The sequence below is a fragment of the Haliotis rubra genome, unplaced genomic scaffold (genome assembly GCF_003918875.1).
Source record: "Haliotis rubra isolate DU_JTF1 unplaced genomic scaffold, ASM391887v1 Scf974, whole genome shotgun sequence".
Classification (NCBI taxonomy): domain Eukaryota; kingdom Metazoa; phylum Mollusca; class Gastropoda; order Lepetellida; family Haliotidae; genus Haliotis; species Haliotis rubra.
The window spans coordinates 252,824-273,209 of NW_025767717.1; the positions used below are offsets into that span (position 1 = coordinate 252,824).

The following is a 20,386-nucleotide window of genomic DNA, read 5'->3' on the forward strand; positions in this document are numbered from 1 at the left end:
GTAAATATAAACCAAATTAACTATATGTAATATGTAGCATAACTAGGTCTTAGCAATACTTTACATATGTAACTTGATTGCTGGTAATCCTAAATAACATTTCCCACAAGGATGTTACCTAACTTATAAATTATTGTGTAGGTAAACATAATGTGTACATCTACTTTTTATAAACTAATGCATCTAACTTTGCATGTATGAATGGATGTATGTATGATGAGATAAGTTATTGGAACAGATATGTTATGTTTAGTAGAGTGATAATATACAGATGTAGAACGTTACATAGTATTGATTTTATATATGTTTATGTTCATGTGTGGCAAACATATTTCCTGACGTTTGTGACGTCAAAGGGGCACAGTGCCATACACTCGGTGAGGGTTCTTTCGTATTATAGTGTAAATAATTATGTTATGTACTTAACATTATATACATATATACAACCATGTCTACTCTGTGACCTGATTTATCAGTAATGATTGTATTGATTATATATGATTGTAGTACTTATTGCTAAGCCTCACAAGCATTGGCCCATGAAGTATTGTAGCGTATTCTGATGCAATGTATTTATTTTTTACAGGGCCTTCTTCAGTTATTATTGCCATTAAAATGACATCTAGAGAAACTATTTGCCTTTGTGTAGAGAAACTATTTGCCTTTGTGGTATATACCAAATCACTCCGGTTACATTGGCGTCGTCGGCAGGATGTAGATGTTGAGAAGTAACAGTGAAGCAACCAGTGACAAGGGACAATGATGGACATCAACTTTCCATAGATGGAAGGGAACCGTAATGACCAAGTAATGTAACACTACGGTACACAACCAGACAGTCTGTTACGCATGAGTTTTGGCCTTTAGCTTACTACTCGGCGTATAGATATTTGAGACTCTTGTATTGTGCAAGTGATATTGACTCTGATTGAAGCACATTCCACATTCTGTATATCCCATTGTGTGTTTTGTGAATGATATATGAAGAGAAGAGGATAACTCTGCTGTGAACAAGCTAACCAAAATTTATTTTGGATTATGTTCTTGTATGTAATGCAATAATTCAGATTTGCCTGTGATGTATTTGCTTTCTGGTCTGTTTGCATAGTGCACTTCGTTTATAGTGTTGATCATACCGGCCGGTCATTAGTCACATTATGTTAGTTTTGTCAGTATATAGCCATTAGTTAGATTATTTATTAGTCTTGTCAGTTGATAGTGATAAATTAGGCACAGGCGGATCAGCCAATTAACGTGTCAGAACTTTGCTGAACAGACGCGTCCTCAGGCACTCTATCTCCGCTGTGTGTTCCGCTGATGTTTCTATATTTGTCAGCAAGTTAACTATGCTCGTGGTTTGCACTGAGTAGTAAAAGTCTGAGACCTGCATCACTTAGGGTTTCCCTCATACATCAAGCTGACATGCCGTGATATAACTGAAATAGTGTTCACACCGGCAGTACACCCAGCTCACCCAGTCATTACTGGTTAAATTAGCTTGTGAATTAGTCATTTTGAGATTAGTTATTTTGTTATATTGTAAGTATTCTATTAGTACGTTTTATTTAGTTGATATTCAACATCTGTTTGTCGGAATAATACATATGTCTGTGTGTGAAAGATGTATGCCTGATTAAAAAAAAAGCACCTACTTATCACTCAAATACCTTGAATAAACAATTAAAATATAATGTAGTTCCACAATAAAGCACTTACATCAGATTATATTCAACCCATAAAAAGGTAAGTATTATTTGTGTTTGCTGGTCATATAATTCAGTTGGTCATACAGTGTGTGTGTTTTTTTGTCTCTTCAGGGTTTAGTTCTTGGTCTCTCATCTTGGATATATTGTCCTTTTCGTCCTTTTGTGTGTGTGTTTATCTGCAGCGGTCGCAAAGCTTACACCTGCACATCATGACTAACCATTGCACACGTATTGTATACTAAGTACTTTGTTGAAAGTTATGTTTTAATTCTGGGTAGGGCATCACTATGCACATTTCGCTGCGCTGCGGTGATCCACTGCATTCACATTTCTTCTGTGCTAACTGTGCCATACTTCCTTGCTCGCTGTTAGTACGACTAGCAGACATTTTGGAACATATGTCAGAAGAGGAAGTTGCTCAGCTTGTGGCAACATTCAAGCAGCTTAAAGTAAAACCTAAGGCTGATTCCCCAGAAAGTTTGCTAAAATGGATGACTGATTATTCATCCGGCTCTGTGAAAACAGAAGGTGTTTCACATGCCTCTGAAACTCAGTATCCTGGTAACCCATCATCAGCTCAGGTGGTTACTGTATCTCACCCTCCAAGTCTACCTTGCTTTTCCGGAGATGAAACTAAAAGTAACGTGTCTTATGATCTGTGGAGATATGAAGTGGATTACATATTGAAGGATAAAGCACATACAAGGACGACAATCAAACATTCGATTAGGAAGTCTTTGAGAGGGAAGGCAGCTAGGGTTGCCATGCGACTAGGTTCCGCCGCTTCTCTTTCTGCCCTCTTGGATAAACTGAAGTGTGTTTTTGACACAAGTGATAGTCCTGTGAACGTAATGGCGGCTTTCTACACAGCACGACAGAGGGAAGATGAAGATGTTAACACTAGGTGTTGTCGTCTAGAAGATCTATTGATTAAAGCGGTAGAAGCTAGCTCTCTAGACACCAAAAAGCTCCTCCATTATATGCTTTGGACAGGACTTAAGCCATCAATCAAGGATGTCAGCGGACACAACTTTGATCTATTCTCGGATTTTGATGTTTTGCGACGAGAACTTCGACAGACTGAGCGGGAGCACACTCAATGTAGAGGGGATGGTAGAACTAAACGGAAACTGACTGCCACAACTATGTCTGCTGTTTCTGAAACACCCACTTAAACAGAGGTGAAGGAACTTCAAGGAATGATCAAGAGCCTTACTTCTGAGGTCGCATCTCTGAAGAAACAACAGCAGCAGCCTCCTCTGTATCACTATCAACAGCCTACCGGAGAACAAGATAACGTTCAATCAAGGACTTATAATCAAACTGACAAGGGCATCATTGGATATTATTCTAAACTGTTACGTGTCTTACAGACACCTACTACAATACATGTAGTATTAGTTGTCAAAATATCACTGACGATAAAGTTAACTTGACTTCGTTTAATGGCGGACATACAGTACACAACAACTGGTGACGTCACACTCTAAGAGTAGGGGAGGTGACTCCCAGCTGGTTACACAAGTTGTATACCACGTAACATCCCCCTTTCTTTAAAGGAAAGAATAGAAGTGTCATTACTTTGGCTGGATGAGAATTAGAGTTCATTTGGCTGAAGACCAATATGTGTCACATAGGGGATTTATCATTAAATGTAAGATGAAAACTTAAAAAACTATTCAGTGATTTAAAAGTCTAGTCTTAGACGGAATTTACTGCTTGAACATAATTATCATTTATGAGTCTATAAGTCAAGTCTGCGGATGGATTTCACAGCTCTCCCGGATCTGGTGTGGTATGCTGGCGGGTGGTCAGCATCAGAAGGTTGCTGTTTAGGGAGTGTATCTTGATGTGTAGACGTTGTCGACGGAGTTCTCGGAACGTTGTTCTGCTGGGTTGTTACTGCAGGCTGTGGAGGGTCAGAGACTGGCATCTCGGTGTTAGTAGGTTCTGGACGTCGGGACTTCTTCATGAGACGGAGTTGTTGACGGTTGCGTCGGTAGTTGTACCCATCATTTGTCTGCACCGTGTAAGTTCTACTTTTCAGCTTCCCCGTGTCTGTAGCTTCAGGCCATTCTGTCTTCCCACTTTGTATGGGCTGCATGTGGACTGTATCACCTGTTGACAGTGGTTTGAGGGTTTTGCCTGGATTAGACGTATCGTGTTTATCAAGGATGCACATTCTTCTGTCCTCAAGATCTTCTTTTTCATGGTTGAACTTTGATGGTCGTAATGGTTCGAGGGTACTGGGTACTTGTGTTCTAGTGCTGCGTCCCATCAAACGTTGTGCTGGGCTCGTTTGAAGACCTTCGGTTGGGGTGTTTCGGATGTTGAGAAGACCTAGGTATGGATCTTCATTTGCTGCATTGCATTTCTTCATCATTCTTTTGGCTATCTTAATGGCTGCCCCTGCTGATACCATCTTGTATTGTGAGCTCATCGCGATAGCTGAAGTAGGTTCGGAGTTCCGGTTTCAGTTGCTGTCTGTCATTGGGTAATCCATGCATTATCGTTGCTTTCAGATGTTGTAGGGTGTCATCCTTTGCTGTTGCAGCTTTAATCTCTTTCAAGCGATCATCAGATACTGACAAGTGGGCAATGTTGTTTACAAACACAGTTTCAAGTGTGGGCTTATCAGCTAGTGGTGCTCTTGACAGGGTATCAGCAACAGGTATTGTCTTGCCAGGCCTGTAGGTAAGGCTATAGTTGTACTTTTGTGTTCTCAGTGGGAGAGACTGAAGTCTGTTGGGCGCTTTCGAGAGAGGTTTCTTCACAATCGCGACTAGTGGTTTATGATCAGTGACAACATTCACTGAGTGGCCGAAGGTATAGTGGTGAAACTTCTCGAGTCCGAAGGTTACAGCCAGCATTTCCTTTTCAATTTGAGCATATCTGCTTGAGGGATCTGCTTGCAAAAGTGACTAGCTTTCCTTCTTGAAGCAGGACAATATTCGCTTGCATCGTTTTCCAGGGTTAGCTCTTTCTTAGGATCGTAGAATGAGAGTACTGGGGCTGTAGTGATCATATCTTTCACTGTGTCAAAGGCAGACTGTTGAGCTGATGACCAGTTCCATGGTAGATCTTTCTTGACAAGGTTGCGCATTGGTGCAGTGACGTCTGTCAAATTGGGAAGGAATTTGACCATGTAGTTGACCAATCCAAGATAGCATCTAAGTTCTTCAACGTTTGTTTCCTACACACTGATAACATACAGAATCGTGAGATAGTTTTCAAGGATGACTGACAGCACTCCTAAGTCATAAACACCTGTAGAACTTCTAGAAGGTCACTTTTCGACTGTCGGATAGTAGCACGTGGTCGCGAGTGCACGGCGTGTGAACTCGTTGACAAACTTGTACAAAGTTTATGTTCAACTGATACACAGCTTACGTGACACAGAGAGTGAGTTCAGAACACGCTGCCACCATGTTACGTGTCTTACAGACACCTACTACAATACGTGTAGTATTAGTTGTCAAAATATCACTGACAATAAAGTTTACTTGACTTCTTTCCAGAGACATCAGTATGATCATCCATCATACAGAGGAAGATCTAGAGGACAACCTTTTGAGAGAGATGTGCAGTGTTTTCGTTGTGGACAGTTTGGGCATATAGCCTTAGGATGTAGAGTCAGAATGGATCACAGTCGCCAGCATTTAAACTGGAGACGGCCTATGCGAAGGGGTTGTGCATAGGTCTCAACAGACGACAGATGGGTACTCTGAGATATGAAACAACAGCACTTGTAGGAAATGCCAATGAAGTTCATGTCTGTATTCAAGGAATCAAGACAAGGGCTATATTGGACACAGGAGCTACAGTCTCTACTGTGAGTCAGGCATTTTATGATCAGTATCTCTCAGGTATTCCTATCACCCCCATCACAAATGTCTTGGATATTGAGTGTGCTGATGGACAGCCCCTGCCATACTCTGGTTACATTCAGGTGGACTTAGAGGTTAATGGGATTGATGCTGACCGCCAGCCATGTCTTCTGCTTGTTGTTCCTACAAGCAACTATAATCACAAGGTACTGGTTTTACTTGGGACCAATATGTCATCGGTTTACTTAGGAACCTGTAGACAACAACACGGGGAGAAGTTTTTGCAAGATGCCAACCTTCATACACCTTGGTATTTAGCTTTTAGGTGTATGGTACTGCAGGAACGGTATGTTGTTCGACGAGAATTTAAGCTCGGATTAGTCAAGTGTGCAGGAATGAAGAAGGTTGTCATCCCACCAAATTCAGAAGTCACGATCACTGGCTGCATTGACAAGGCACTTCCTTATCGCAATACATGTGCTATATTGCAAAGTACTAGCCGTTCAGCTATTCCTGAAGACCTTAACATCTCACCCAGCTTGATAATATACAGAGAGAGAGGATTTGTAGATGTCAATATTTCAAACATTACCACAAGAACAGTAGTCATTCAACCCTGTGCCCTCCTGTGTGAGATACAGCCTGTTGTTGTTGAAAAACAGCCTTCTAGGGCAGATGTGTCACAGGACAAGGATTCACTCTTTAATAGGATGGATATCGAAACTTCACAGATCTCAGGCACTCAATGTGAAGAGGGATTAAGGGTTATCTCGGACTACTTGGACATATTCTCTCATGGTGATCTTGACCTTGGACACACTAGTGCAGTGAAACACAAGATAGATCTCATGGATGAATTGCCCTTTAAACAGCGACATAGGAGAATTCCGCCATCTATGCATGCTGAAGTAAGAGATCATCTGCACCGACTATTAGCAAGTGGAGTCATCTGTCGATCACGAGCACCTTGGTCTTCCAATGTGGTATTAGTACGCAAGAGAAATGGGACTCTAAGGATGTGCTTTGATTTTAGTCAGTTAAATCAAAGGACTATTAAGGACTTCTACGCTCTCCCCAGGACTGAGGAGATGTTTGATACACTTAGAGGATCAAATTTCTACTCCACAATGGACATGAAGAGCGGATACCACCATGTTGAATTAGAAGAACATCACAAGGTGAGAACTGCTTTCTCCGTGGGACCTTTGCTTAGTCCAACAGTCCCGCCACGTATCAACGCCTCATGAAATATTGTTTTGAAGATATGCACTTAAAGATATGCCTTATCTACGTGGATGATGTCATTGTCTTTGCTGATACCTTTGAAGAACATCTGGACACACTAAAGAAGGTGCTTAAGAGGCTCAGAGACTGTGGATTCAAGCTCGCTCCAGATAAGTGCAGCTTCTTCAAAGACAAGATCAAGTTCTTAGGACATATTGTATCAGGACAAGGCATTGAACCAGATCTGGCTAAAGTTGAAAAGATAAAGACATGGCCCCAACCAAAGAATCCAGCAGAGGTTAGACAGTGTCTTGGATTTGCAGGGTATTACTGGAGATTTGTGAAGAAATCTGCTGCAGTCACCAAGCCCCTGTCAAGTCTTATGCCTCCACCAACACAGACAAAGAGATCACGGAAGAAAGTTGTCCAACAGCCGTGGATATGGGGATCTGAACAAGAGAAGGCATTCCATCACTTAAAACAGCTTCTGGTTTCGCCTCCTATTCTAGCCTACGCAGACTACAGCCTACCATTTGAGCTCCATACATATGCTAGTACACATGGACTGGGCGCTGTTCTCTATCAAGACCATGATGGATAGAAGCGAGTTATTGCATATGCCAGAAGAGGACTAAACAAAGCTGAGAAGGACTATAAAGCATATCGTCTTGAGTTCCTGGCTTTGAAGTGGGCAATTACTGAAAAGCTCAATGATTACCTCTATGATACCAAGTTCAGAGTTTATACAGATAACAATCCGTTGACCTATAACAGGACAGACCGCCTCCGTGGTGTAGTGGTTAGAGCGTCCGCCTGGAGAGTGGAAGGTCGCGGCTTCGATCCCCGACCGCGTCATACCAAAAGACGTTAAAATATGGTACTTGTTGGTCCATGCCTGGCGCTCGGCATTATTGGGTACAACAAGGACTGGTCGGCTCGGAGTCAGTATACTGTGTCTGAGTGGGGTATTCATGCTTCACTGCGGCATGGTATCTCAGTGAGCTAGCACTATAAAACCAGCATAAGTCTGGGCTAGTACAAGCAGCTACACATACACATTCACACGCATGCACGTCGTCATATGAGCGAAATATTCTCAAGTACGACGTTAAACCCAATTTCACCTCACCTCACCTATAACAGGACATAGATGGTTAGCAGCCTTGGCAGCCTATGATTTTGACATCAAGTACTGGCCTGGAATCAACAATGCGGATGCAGATGGTATGTTACGTCTACCAGAACTGGAGACAAGTGGAGGGCATGAGTATATGCCAGGCGAGTCTGTAAAGGCTGTGTGCAACGTCATTCATACCCAACCTTATGTTGAGAGTTTATGTATGCAGGCTGACATTACTCTGGAAGAGAACCCTTTAGCCAGGATGTCAAAACGGGACTGGAGAAAGGCACAGTACCAGGATCCTATCTTGAAACAATGGACAAGATGTTTACAGTCAGGAAACAGGATTTCTGTGATTCCCCTACTCATTCGGCATTGCTCAAGATCTCCAGGAATCGTCATCTTGAACAGGGAATTATGTATAGAGAAGTGTTAATAATGGACAAACTAGACTGCAGTTAGTTTTACCAGCTGATTACATCAAAGATGCATTAGGAGGCTTTCATGACAATATGGGTCATCCAGGACGAGAACGAACTTTGTCTCTCTTGAGAGACAGATTCTCCTGACCAGTTGATGAATGGATTACAAATTGCAGGAGATGCATCTGCCAGAAGACTCCAACCAACCAGAGAGCTCCACTCACAGGAATTGAAACAACTCAGCCATTAGAATTAGTATCTATGGATTTCTTGGACCTTGAACCATGCAAAGGCAGGAAACACCGTGCGTTAGTTGTCACGGATCACTTCACCAGATATGCACAGGTATATGTCACCAACAACATCACAGCCAAAGCCAAAGCCACAGCTAAAGCTTTCTTTGACAACTTCATTGTGCATTATGGGATTCCACAGCACATACACTCTCACCAAGGTGCCAACTTTGATGGAAATCTTATAAAGGAATTGTGTTTTTTTTAACCGGCATGAAGAAATCGAGAACAACACCATATTATTCCATGGGTAACGGCATGTGCGAGAGGTTTAATCGCACATCATGCGACATGTTAGGCACTTTGTCCCCTGACAAGAAAAGCGATTGGAAATCTCACATTGGGCCTCTTGTACATGCCTATAATTGCACGCGCCATTCTTCAACTGGACAGTCACCGTTCTTCTTAATGTTCGATAGAGAACCACGTCTCCTTCTCGATCTTGCCGTTGGGTTAGAACTTGGCATGACACAGACGTCACTCACTGAGTATACCAGATCACTCAGAAAACGATTGAAGGACTCATATGAACTAGCTTTGGCTTCAGCTAAAACATCTCGTGACAGACAGAAGAAAGGATATGACATAAAGTTAGGGGAGCCACACTGCAGACTGGAGATCACGTGCTAGTAAAGATATTGACATTTGATGGTAACATAAGCTTTCGGACAAGTGGGAGGAGGATCCTTTCATTATTCTCTCCCAGCCTAAAGTACTGTCGGAAATGCTAGAAAAATGCTTTTTAGCCTTAATATCTTTATAAAGGTGATAAATATACTATGTTGTCAATATATCAACTCGCCTATAGTGTACCTAATTTTTATTTCAATCGATTTAACATTCCCATGCATTTAAAGGGCAGTTTACAGGAGAGAATTTGGTACCAAAACAGCAACTTAAGATTTTTTCAGAGTTCAACAACAGAAATCTGAAATAGTCTTTACATTTATGCTAACAATATAGGTGGTGTAAAAATATGAATTAACGTTTTTCCTAAACAACTAAATGTTGAATATTTGTGTTACTTTACTTAATTGTCGTTTCTTTATTGAAGAAATATTAATATGAATAAGTTTCCCGTCATGCATGCACTTCTTTATCACAGCGTCCACTATTTGCCAACGATTTGCAGTCGATTATTGCAAAGGTTTATAAGTTTTTTCTGCTTGAAAAAGACAGAGGTAAACCTTTCATTAGTTTAGAAAGGGTTTATTACAGAACTTGTAGAACTGTTGGTATATCTTACCAACAAATCCCCACATGGGTACAATGAGTGAAGCCCATTTCTGGTGTCCGTGATATTCGCCGTGATATTGCTGGAATATTGCTAAAAGCGGCGTAAAACCAAACTCAGTCAGTCAGTCAGTCTTAGCAACAAGTTTACAATACTGTAAACAAATCAGATAAGACAGGGACCGTCTCAAAAGCAAAACCGGGACGTAAAACCATCCTTGACAACTTTGACAAGGGAGTGCTTAGACGGGCGGTCTACAAAGAATCTACACCAGTGACTTCTTTAAATCTTTGGCCAATGTTCACAACTAGATTAAACTGACCGAATTACATCCATATTTTTTCAATGAAATATACTGTTGACATGAAAAACATTTATTAAAACGTTGCACATTTCTACAATCAATTGATAAGATAACACAAGTGATAGGGTTCTTTCCAATGTACAGTAATTCGTATGTTTATTTCAAAACAAACACACATACACAAATGATCCCTTACATAACCAATACGTATACTATACGTACACATATTCAACATTTTGCAGAAAACATCTATTGAGATGACCCCTCGCCCGAGCGTGTGCTCAGGTGTCAAATTTACCTGTCGATACCGTGCATGCTGATAACGTAACACAGGCAGTTAATGTTTGTATCAAATAACGTCCCGCTACCCCTTATTTTTTGGTATTTTCATCAGTAAAAACACATGTTAGAGCATGTCTCAATTTTTTTTCCCTCGGTCTACATTAGGTAGATGTTTCTTGAAGTGATATTTGTTATTTAAGTAACTGTAATACCTCTGAATTTTAAATATACGCCAAAAAGCATTTTTCTAGCATTTCCGACAGTACTTTAATCAAGATGTTCCCGTCTTTGTAGTGCTGAAAGAGAGTGGTGAAGGTCTACAGAAGACTTTGCATAGGAATCTCCTTTTTCCCATCGGCACTCTTCATGGCTTTGATAACGCTGAGTCATCACCTGAAGCAGAGTCTCCATCATCCAGACCCAAACCCGTAACAAGGCCAAGACGATCTAGACCACTACCAAAGTCAGATAATGTACTACCAGTTGATAACACCAGCCAGGAAAACATCATTGTAGAGATCCACAAAAATAGAGGTGCTGCAGCTTCTGGTATTCCTACAGATACCAAACAGGATACGGATACTGCTACCCAGGCGAGTGGTGACGATCATGAGGCTGAGGTAGCAGCGGAACATATCTCTGGTGATGACGGTCACATCCCAGGAGAGGGAGAAACAGGGGTGAATCCTTCTGATGATGAAGTGGATGAAGACGCTGGTGTTAATACTCCAGATCTACACAGAGATGATGTCATTCCTGAGAATGAAAAAGCAGGAGCAAATGATGATGTTCTGGACTTCCTGAAGCAGTTGAAGAAATGGACACCGCAGATGACTCTGCTCAAGATACTAATGGATTCGATTTTGTTCCACGAAGGTCAACACGTGCGAGGCAACCCCCTAGTTGGGTGCGTTCAGGACAGTATGCACTTAGCCATATCACAGCAGAACCAGATTGGATGGCTAGGGTTCGGTGCCTAGAGCATTTACCCAACGCTGGAACATTAGAAGAGAACTGCACCGGACATGACGAAGGCTTTTCTAAACATTCTCACTTTCCAGAACACAGAATGACAGAGGCGACATGTTCCTGGGGAGGGAAGAATGTAGGATTATGTAATTATGTTTATATTTGCAAGTGTATTTTAATTTGTATTTTAATCACTAAGTCTAGCCCAAGCTTAACCACTCAATCTTACTTGCTTCATTTTCACAATAGCACGGTCACCCTTGCGGTTACGTTGTCTATTGTCTCTATTGTCTTGCCCCAGCCCCAGGCCCCTTATATTCAATAGCAGGGTGTTTTGTGGGTCAGCTTCCATTTTCACTTCAGTCTGTCTGGTCACTGGTCATAGCTCACAACAGCTTATAACAGGTTAGTTTATATTTGGATTGTGTATTTTATGTCTACATGTTTAGTGTGTATGTATTATTTCTTAGCTTCCTTTAAAGCATGTATCATGTTATGTGTGGTAAATATAAACCAAATTAACTATATGTAATATGTAGCATAACTAGGTCTTAGCAATACTTTACATATGTAACTTGATTGCTGGTAATCCTAAATAACATTTCCCACAAGGATGTTACCTAACTTATAAATTATTGTGTAGGTAAACATAATGTGTACATCTACTTTTATAAACTAATGCATCTAACTTTGCATGTATGAATGGATGTATGTATGATGAGATAAGTTATTGGAACAGATATTTTATGTTTAGTAGAGTGATAATATACAGATGTAGAACGTTACATAGTATTGATTTTATATATGTTTATGTTCATGTGTGGCAAACATATTTCCTGACGTTTGTGACGTCAAAGGGGCACAGTGCCATACACTCGGTGAGGGTTCTTTCGTATTATAGTGTAAATGATTATGTTATGTACTTGTATGATGCTACACGAGTATCTTGAAATATAAACATTGTAAACATATATACAACCATGTCTACTCTGTGACCTGATTTATCAGTGAGTGAGTGAGTGAGTTCAGTTTTACGCCGCTCTCAGCAATATTCCAGCTCTATGGCGGCAGTCTGTAAATAATCGAGTCCAGACAATCCAGTGATCAACAGTATGAGCATCGATCTACGCAATAGGGAACCGATGACATGTGTCAACCAAGTCGGAGAGCCTGACCACCCGATGCCGTCAGTCGCCTCTTACGACAAGCATGGGTTACTGAAGATCAATATTCTAACCCGGACATTCACGGGTATTAATCAGTAATGAGTGTATTGATTATATATGATTGTAGTACTTATTGCTAAGCCTCACATGTATTGGCCCATGAAGTATTGTAGCGTATTTTGTTGCAATGTATTTATTTTTTACAGGGTCTTCCTCAGTTATTATTGGGATTAAACTGACATCTACAGAATCTATTTGCCTTTGTGGTATATACCAAATCACTCCGGTTACACAAGCAATATAATTTACGCCTTGCACAATTCACACAAGAATAACTGTCTTGCGAAAAACATAGATAATTATCGTCATTTTTTAAAGAGACGAGTGGGTAGCGTCTAATAGTATTATGTTTATACTTTAATACTCCTGGAACTACCATTAACTGGAATGTGTGTATGCTTATATAATAAATATATAAACATATGCTTAATCACCCTCTATGTAGGCATAGGTACACACACCCTACAGTCATACCTTAAACCTAAATACACGTGTGAAGGAAACTCCAGGGGCGGATACAGCTTTTTGAGAAAGTTGGTGGATGCACACTCTTGAGAGAGAGAGAGAGTGTGTGTGTGTGTTTGTCTGTGTGTTTTGACCCGTTTTCAAGAGCGTTTCAATGGTCATTTGATGAACTCTCAGAACAAAAGGGGTGGTGCGCACCCTAATACAGATCTGCATTAGGTAGCCCAGTAGTTCAAGCGTTAGCTCGTCACGCCGAAGACCCGGGTTCGATTATCTGCATGGGTACAATGTCTCAGGCCCATTTCTTGTGTCCCCCACCATGATATTGCTGGAATATTATTAAAAGTGGCGTAAAACCACACTCACTCACTCATTCTAGACGCTGCATATATGTAACAAAATACACGTGGTCTATTGCCTTTATTTGCAAGAAATGAATTGTACATGTAACATTATGTTTTACAGATTATTATTATATTAACATTTGTATAGCGCCAATATCCAGCTCAGTTGCTCAAAGATCTTTGATTTGCCCTCGATCATTGGATGTCAAACTCAAACGGCACATCGTATTATAAATCTCCACTCCTCGGGGATCATACAATGTAAATAAAGAGCATTAACGCTAGTGAATAACCAATCTCGATTAATTGTAGTATATTACATTACATCGATATTTGTCTGTTTTGTACTTCATTTTGCAGCAATGGATTGAAGACTTTGTGAACTAGACAAATGAAATATATTTAGAGTGCAAGAAACAATAAAAACGTTAAGTGTGCCACGGGACTAGAGTTCACCTAGATATTTAGGCAGTTTAAAATGTCCACAGAGAGAATGTCACAAGTTGCTATCAGCATTGCTATTAAAATGTTTCCAGCAGAAGTGCTCAGTAAAACAGTATAACCAATTATGACACTAAACAATATTACCAAATCTTGCAGAAAACTATTTTTAACATTTTCAAAGCAGAAGAGTTAAGTACCCTTCTCTCAAAGTTTCTCTTCCAAGGAGAATACTATTTTCAGTTTCAAAAATATTTAAAAAAAACATGATTTCACCATAAGAAGAAATATGTAGGCCAAGGTTCAGCATTCTCAGTTTCAGAGGAAACTATGTCAACAAAGTCAAACATGCAGTTTGAGAGCAGTACAGTACAATTGGTTTTCAATACAGCTGCAAGGTGGCTAAACATAAAAACAGGAATATATAAATCCCGAGCCCCACTACCAACTACACGCGACCGAATATGTTTTTACATTTGAAACAATGGCTATTAAGTATCAGCAAAGGTCACAATAATAAGTATCGCAAACTAATTATATTATATGCAATATATTATCTTTATACAAAGCCAGGCGACGGAGGATGCTCGTTCCAAGCTCATTGGCCTTTTTAGGCCAGGTGAGGTAAAATGTCAATATGGATGAAGATGTATAAAAGTTATACATCAATCATTGTTGATAGAATAATGTTATACCTAATATGTTCCTAATCTCTTTTTTGAGTGTAAAACAGTATGTTCTGTTTGATATCTTCTCTACATTGATGATTATAACATTTTATTAGTTTAGTAATCAGAAACAAAATACTCAAATCCGACTTGAGCATCGCAATCGGCACTAGAGAACTATAAATGAAATACCCCCTGCAAGAAACCACGTCACAATCCATTCATCTCATCATCTTAGCGAAGCAAAAATAATAATGAGGATAACATTGTTACGTCACACAATCTGAATAAATAATTTACAAGTCACAACTTACAACTTTACAAGTCACATCAAAATAAATGTCCCCATTCCAGGTATAGGTTGCTTGGTGTTCATAGAAATCAATCGGGGTTGGGGTTTTATCTTCCCTTAAGTGAGCTCTCACCAATGTTCACATTAATTATGGGTTTTCTAGAGGACTTCTTCACCTTCAAACCCATCATCATAACCTTGATACATCATCTCCTGCTATTATATTGTACTGACCCGACGGAAGATGTCTAATCCTTTTCTACACACGTGTGTAAGTCATTCGTGTTATTTATATGGTTGTGTATATAGACGCAAGGAGATCTTCACATGATATAAATTCTATTAAGAACCGATGAGAAAAGTGTTATGATTTTGAACAATGTCTTAAACAATTTATGAAAACGCTCAACGATAATAGAAATCTTCATAATATATATAGTACTTATGCACAAATGTCATTCCGGTAGCGTATGTCATTCAAATGTAATGACACCCCATACCATTACACAGCTATCCGACATCGACGACATTAAGAAAAGTTCTCCTGGACGTCTGGAGATCTTTGCTCGACCATCAGCTGTCTATTTGAGATCTGGACTCACTACAGTGTAGTGTCCTAGTTTTGTCTTCTGGACCTCAGATACAGTCTGTACAAAGTTAGGGGTCCTGACGGTGACCGTGAAGCAACATTAGGCGTATTGCTGGACGTTGAGACCACTCATTCACCTAAGGTTCTGCCACATATTGGTTTCAACCAAGGATTTATCTGAGCAGTTACTGTGGCAGTTTGATATCCATACCGTAGATGCATCAACTGAATGTGGTCGTCTTTTTGACGTGACGTAACGATGGGAGAACACAACAGAGAGGCTACTCCCAAAAGCCAGAAAATGAAAGTACTTAAATCTACTTCCAATTATGACAAAAGGCTAAATGTTGCTGCAAAAATACAAAGCAAGATACAGGCACTTTACCTAGAAGATTATACCGGCCACCAAGAAATCTCAAACTAAGAAGTCAACATATATTCTATGTTCCTGCCTCGGAAACTGCTACTTTTGGGGATACTTGTTTTGCTATCTTGAGCGGCTTCATTACCGTGGATTAGCCTATAAATTCCAAATTAAAATCCCCCTGTTCACCAAGGCATGCATGTTGACTCCTTATTTCTGGTCTCATGCGGGGCGGTGGGGTAGCCTAGTGGTTAAAGCGTTGGCTCGTCACGCCGAAGACCCGGGTTCGATTCCCCACATGGATACAATGTGTGAAACCCATTTCTGGTGTTCCCCGCCGTGATATTGCTGGAAAATTGCTAAAAACGGCGTTAAACCATACTCACTCACTCACTCTGGTCTCATGCAATCTCCGAAAACGCTTTTGAGCAGCTGAATTCAGGTGGAATAGTGCTCTACAAATACAATAATAATACCAGTAATAATATGTACCGTTTGCTGTTAAGATATATCTTTGTTGTCAGTGCAGCTGAGCATCACATTCATCAAATACATAATTTAGACCAAGACATGAACTCCAGAAGCTAAAGCATGTTAATTTGTTGTTTCAGCTTGTTGTGAATTAGCTGGATGGCGTGCTTCTGTGGCCTTTCCTGGTGACTCCGTCGGTCCAACTAGGGATAAGACAACTGGAAGAAGAAACACTGCATGCAGCATACCCAACAACATAACCATAAGCATGATGTTGAAGAAGGATTTGAAGATGGTGACTCGATGATTAAACCAGTATTATGACGCCAAGGAAAGAGAGGAGATGGCGCCATTTAGTACGGGACCTGAAGCATGAACAATAGCATATTTGACTTTTTTCACGACGAGTGCTGCCCTCTCCGAGCAAGAAGGCTGAGCAGACGTGACGCTGAAGTCAACAGAGAAACCTACAGACATGATGAGATGGATCATAGTGACTGAGCTGAGACTAAGATCCCAGAAATACAGGAAGCCGAATATTCCGACCAGTATGGACACAATGTTGAAAACAACTAGTGTTATCATGAGTGGGTGTGGCATGAAGATACACGTGACCACAGTCATCACGATGAGGAGGCTACCCCCAACAGTCTGGAGAGAGTGCTGGGTAGAATAGCGACGTACTGCTCCAAAGAAGATGAAAGCAGAGGGTAATAAGTGTAAACTGATGAGGAGAGCCATCTGCCAGTTCTCGCATCCGAGTCATCACCCGAGCCTGCTTATTAGAATCCTTGATGTCATCAGAGAACAGGTAACAGCGACTAGCAATAATATGCTCACCGATATCGTCAAAAGCCACGTCGCTTTTGAATGCTGGTGTTTCATTTAGAAAGTATTGCGCTCCTGATACAAACTGTGTCAAACTCGTGTCGTCAAAATAGGAAGAATTCATGTAATTCGTCAACCAACACACTGAAGACTGTGAATTTACTTCACTGTCTGATTGTGCGTCTGCAAGCAGTTTGTTAATTTGTGTTATTGTGTCTTTGTTCAAATAGTTGGTTTTGTCTTCAAATATGAAAGGAATTGGGAAAGTATTGGGAAAGTAGGTGTCTTTGATATCTGTGTATGAGTAGAAATGAGAGGATGGTGAAACCAGGTTCTTTAGATCAAGACCTTGCTTAAGGTTGACAAGACCATATATGGATACACCCAGGTATGATAAATACACAACTACGACTGTAATTTTACCAGCAACATGAAGGAGTATGACAGGGAGTATTTTTCTTGGACCACTCTCGCATATACGTTCATCTTGCCCTTTTTCTGTTGGACGTGTTCCTCCACAACTGTACACGTAGAGACAATTTTTGTCCTCTTCCCTGTAGTCCAACCGACTCTTCACTCTGAGGCAGGTCAGGCAGTGTCGGCGAGCGTCTACTCGGCTGCCGTGAAGACTCAGACAAGGTGCAAAAAAGAAGCACTGGTACAGGTAGGAGAATATGACGGCCACCCCTGGGGAAACAGATGTTGGAACATTTGCAGAACGATACACAATCTATTAAATTGCATAATTGAATACGAATCATCTTGTTAATAAAAAGTGGAATGCATGGATTCGTCTTTCATTTTAACATGTAATATCATATGTGGCACGATGAGAATAATGACAGCTCTCTTGCTATGAATGAAAATTTCCTCCCCATCGACTTAGAACGATAATATATTTATAAGGGGTAATTCGAATCAGTTTAAGATTACATTCGATTAAGATGTGACCGTCTTTGGCAGCTTGACTCCTGAGAGTTTCTAGGACTTTAGTCCTGCCCCACAAGGAAGCACTTCCGATGGGATAAGTCGTGTTATTATTACCTTCTAGCGCCTCACAGGCGGCTTAGGTTATCCGGGGCAATAATAATCAGATTAGATGTGTTAGTGCTATGAGCATTCACCTAGTGAATTCACTTATCATTATTATTATTACATTCATGAGAATCCACACCTGTATATACACAGAAGTTCCTGACGCTGATGAAGACGGAGGATGTTCCAATTATGAAGGCAAGAAGGTCTGTCAGTGATGTTATGGTGATACCAATGCCAGCTGACGCAAACGTCATCCCAATCCTGTTTTCCACAGACACGTCTTGATGACGGTAGGTGTCCGCCCAGCTTGACATCAACAGGAACATGTCGTCCACACCAATACCTGTTATAAAATAAACGGCTTTAAAACGTCACTTAACAACACTTTCATGATAAAAGAGGTCTGTTATTATATTTTACTTTATGAACGTAAGAAGAGTTCTGCGTGTATTTGAAATATGCAGATACCTAGGACAAGAAATGGCATCGTCCCAACAATGTTGACAAACTTCATTCCACACAGGCTAACAAGACCAAAGGAAGATACAATCCCCATTCCAGCCGCTAGAACTCCTGCCCAGGAAACCCACGTCCTCGATGACACCATGTCACCACCAACGATTATTGTTGCATAAGTGATCATCAACGTGAACGTTATTGAGAAGTAAGTGATGTCCCCTCCGGTGTTGGCATCCAGTTCCTTGTTCAGAGACTGTGATGTAGCATAGCTCATGGTAACGTTTTCAGGTTTCAAAGTTGACATTACTTTGATGAATTCATCTTCCCAGGCAATCGCTGCAGCACGAAGGATGACCGAGTCCTGCCTCAGGTGGAAGGTTACTTTCAGGTACCCTGCTGAAACTAATTTACCGTCCTTTGCGTTGACATTTCCTAAGACTGAAGGCAAATCTACATTGTTGAATACCGGATAAGTTACACCAACAGTAACAGAACCAATGAAAGTATCATCAGATCTGTAGCAGCTTCCATCTCGTCTAGCACATACATCAGAGTAGGAATACTGAATATTGTCGAGCGTAACAGTTATATTCTTGATGTGATCAATATAGAATCGTATTGTTGACGCTGAGTCCTCATCAACAACATTTACAGTTGAAAATATGACATCCCCGTATAGGTCGGACTTTGTCAATGAGCGAGGGAAGAAGTTGCTGCCAGTGTCGTCTTCAAATACAGCCTGAATCTTCTCTCTGTCCTTGGAAGCCTGACTATCCACTGGAGTATACAAAGTTTCTGTGTCCGACTCCGACGTCAGTTTCAACATCCCACAGCTCAGACCAACAGTCACGATTAATGACAACGCGATGAGCTTGATAGGATGGGAACCAATCAGGATTCCAAACTTTCTGAATCGATCCTTGAACCATTTCGGGACCCGCACATGGCAAGCTATGTTTTTATTTGAACCACCCTCTTGTTCGCCTGTAATTGAAAGTAAAATATGCCTTTACCATAAATAAATAATAAAAATAAATACTGAATAAAGTCAGTGAAAGCAGGATGTATTTCAACGTTTTTGAATACCTTTTGGCAAACACCTGGTGTCATATCTGATTTTTAGTGATCCATTATATTTTTTACCGCTAGTCCATCTTTTACACCAAATAACGACTGCAGATAATCGAGAGTGGTTATTCTTTTGTAATGGGTTTGTTATTTGAGTTATTTCAGGTTTTGAATCGTTCAAGTTGTATTCATAGAATAAAGTGAGTTATGGGTTTATCTGTTAGCTATATATCGAAGAGAAAGTGAGATATGGTGTGTTTCTCTTTTTTTTAGAAAAAAGTCAACAAGAATGTAACAGGGTCTTGACACATAAGAGATGACATTTTGGATTGTTTACGTACACTCATCAAGAGCACTTCGTTATTTCAATTCCCAAACTATGCAAACCATGGACCATGTTTAGAGACAGCTTCACTTACCCATATCACCGCCCTGTCTTGAAGAGGTTGATAGATTATGTCCCCTTCAATGAAAGTATATTGAGGAATTCTGAAGAAAGATATGATAAAAAGCCAATCAACATTTAACAGCCCTATCACATGATACTTATCACTCGTTAACTGAATAGTTCACTTCAATGTGAAATGGCCATTATTATATTCGTGCTTTTATGCCTTTTCTATTCATCATCTGCTAGTCAATGCAGTAGGTAGTCATATATCAACTGCAGGGAAACATATATTTGTCAACCACATACATATTTTAATTTTGCCTTTCCTTGTCAGATAACAGGATTATCATATCGAGCAAAC

The 20,386-nt window shown here is 40.4% G+C and overlaps 1 protein-coding gene and 1 long non-coding RNA gene across 2 annotated transcripts; one reads left to right on the top strand and one right to left on the bottom strand.

Moving 5' to 3' along the window:
• Nucleotides 1-1,520: 1,520 nt before the first annotated feature.
• On the top strand, nt 1,521-4,539 carry LOC124265359. Its single transcript, XR_006895439.1, has 3 exons — nt 1,521-1,531; nt 2,283-2,287; nt 4,448-4,539. It is a non-coding gene; the product is annotated as an uncharacterized LOC124265359 (long non-coding RNA).
• Nucleotides 4,540-16,559: 12,020 nt separating this feature from the next.
• LOC124265366 (patched domain-containing protein 3-like) lies at nt 16,560-20,057 on the bottom strand. The gene is made up of 5 exons (XM_046700138.1): nt 20,054-20,057; nt 18,576-19,550; nt 18,244-18,450; nt 17,493-17,756; nt 16,560-16,708 (listed from the first exon to the last, which is right to left on the bottom strand). The coding sequence occupies exons 1-5, from the start codon at nt 20,055-20,057 to the stop codon at nt 16,560-16,562; spliced, it is 1,599 nt and encodes a 532-aa protein (XP_046556094.1).
• Nucleotides 20,058-20,386: the final 329 nt, after the last annotated feature.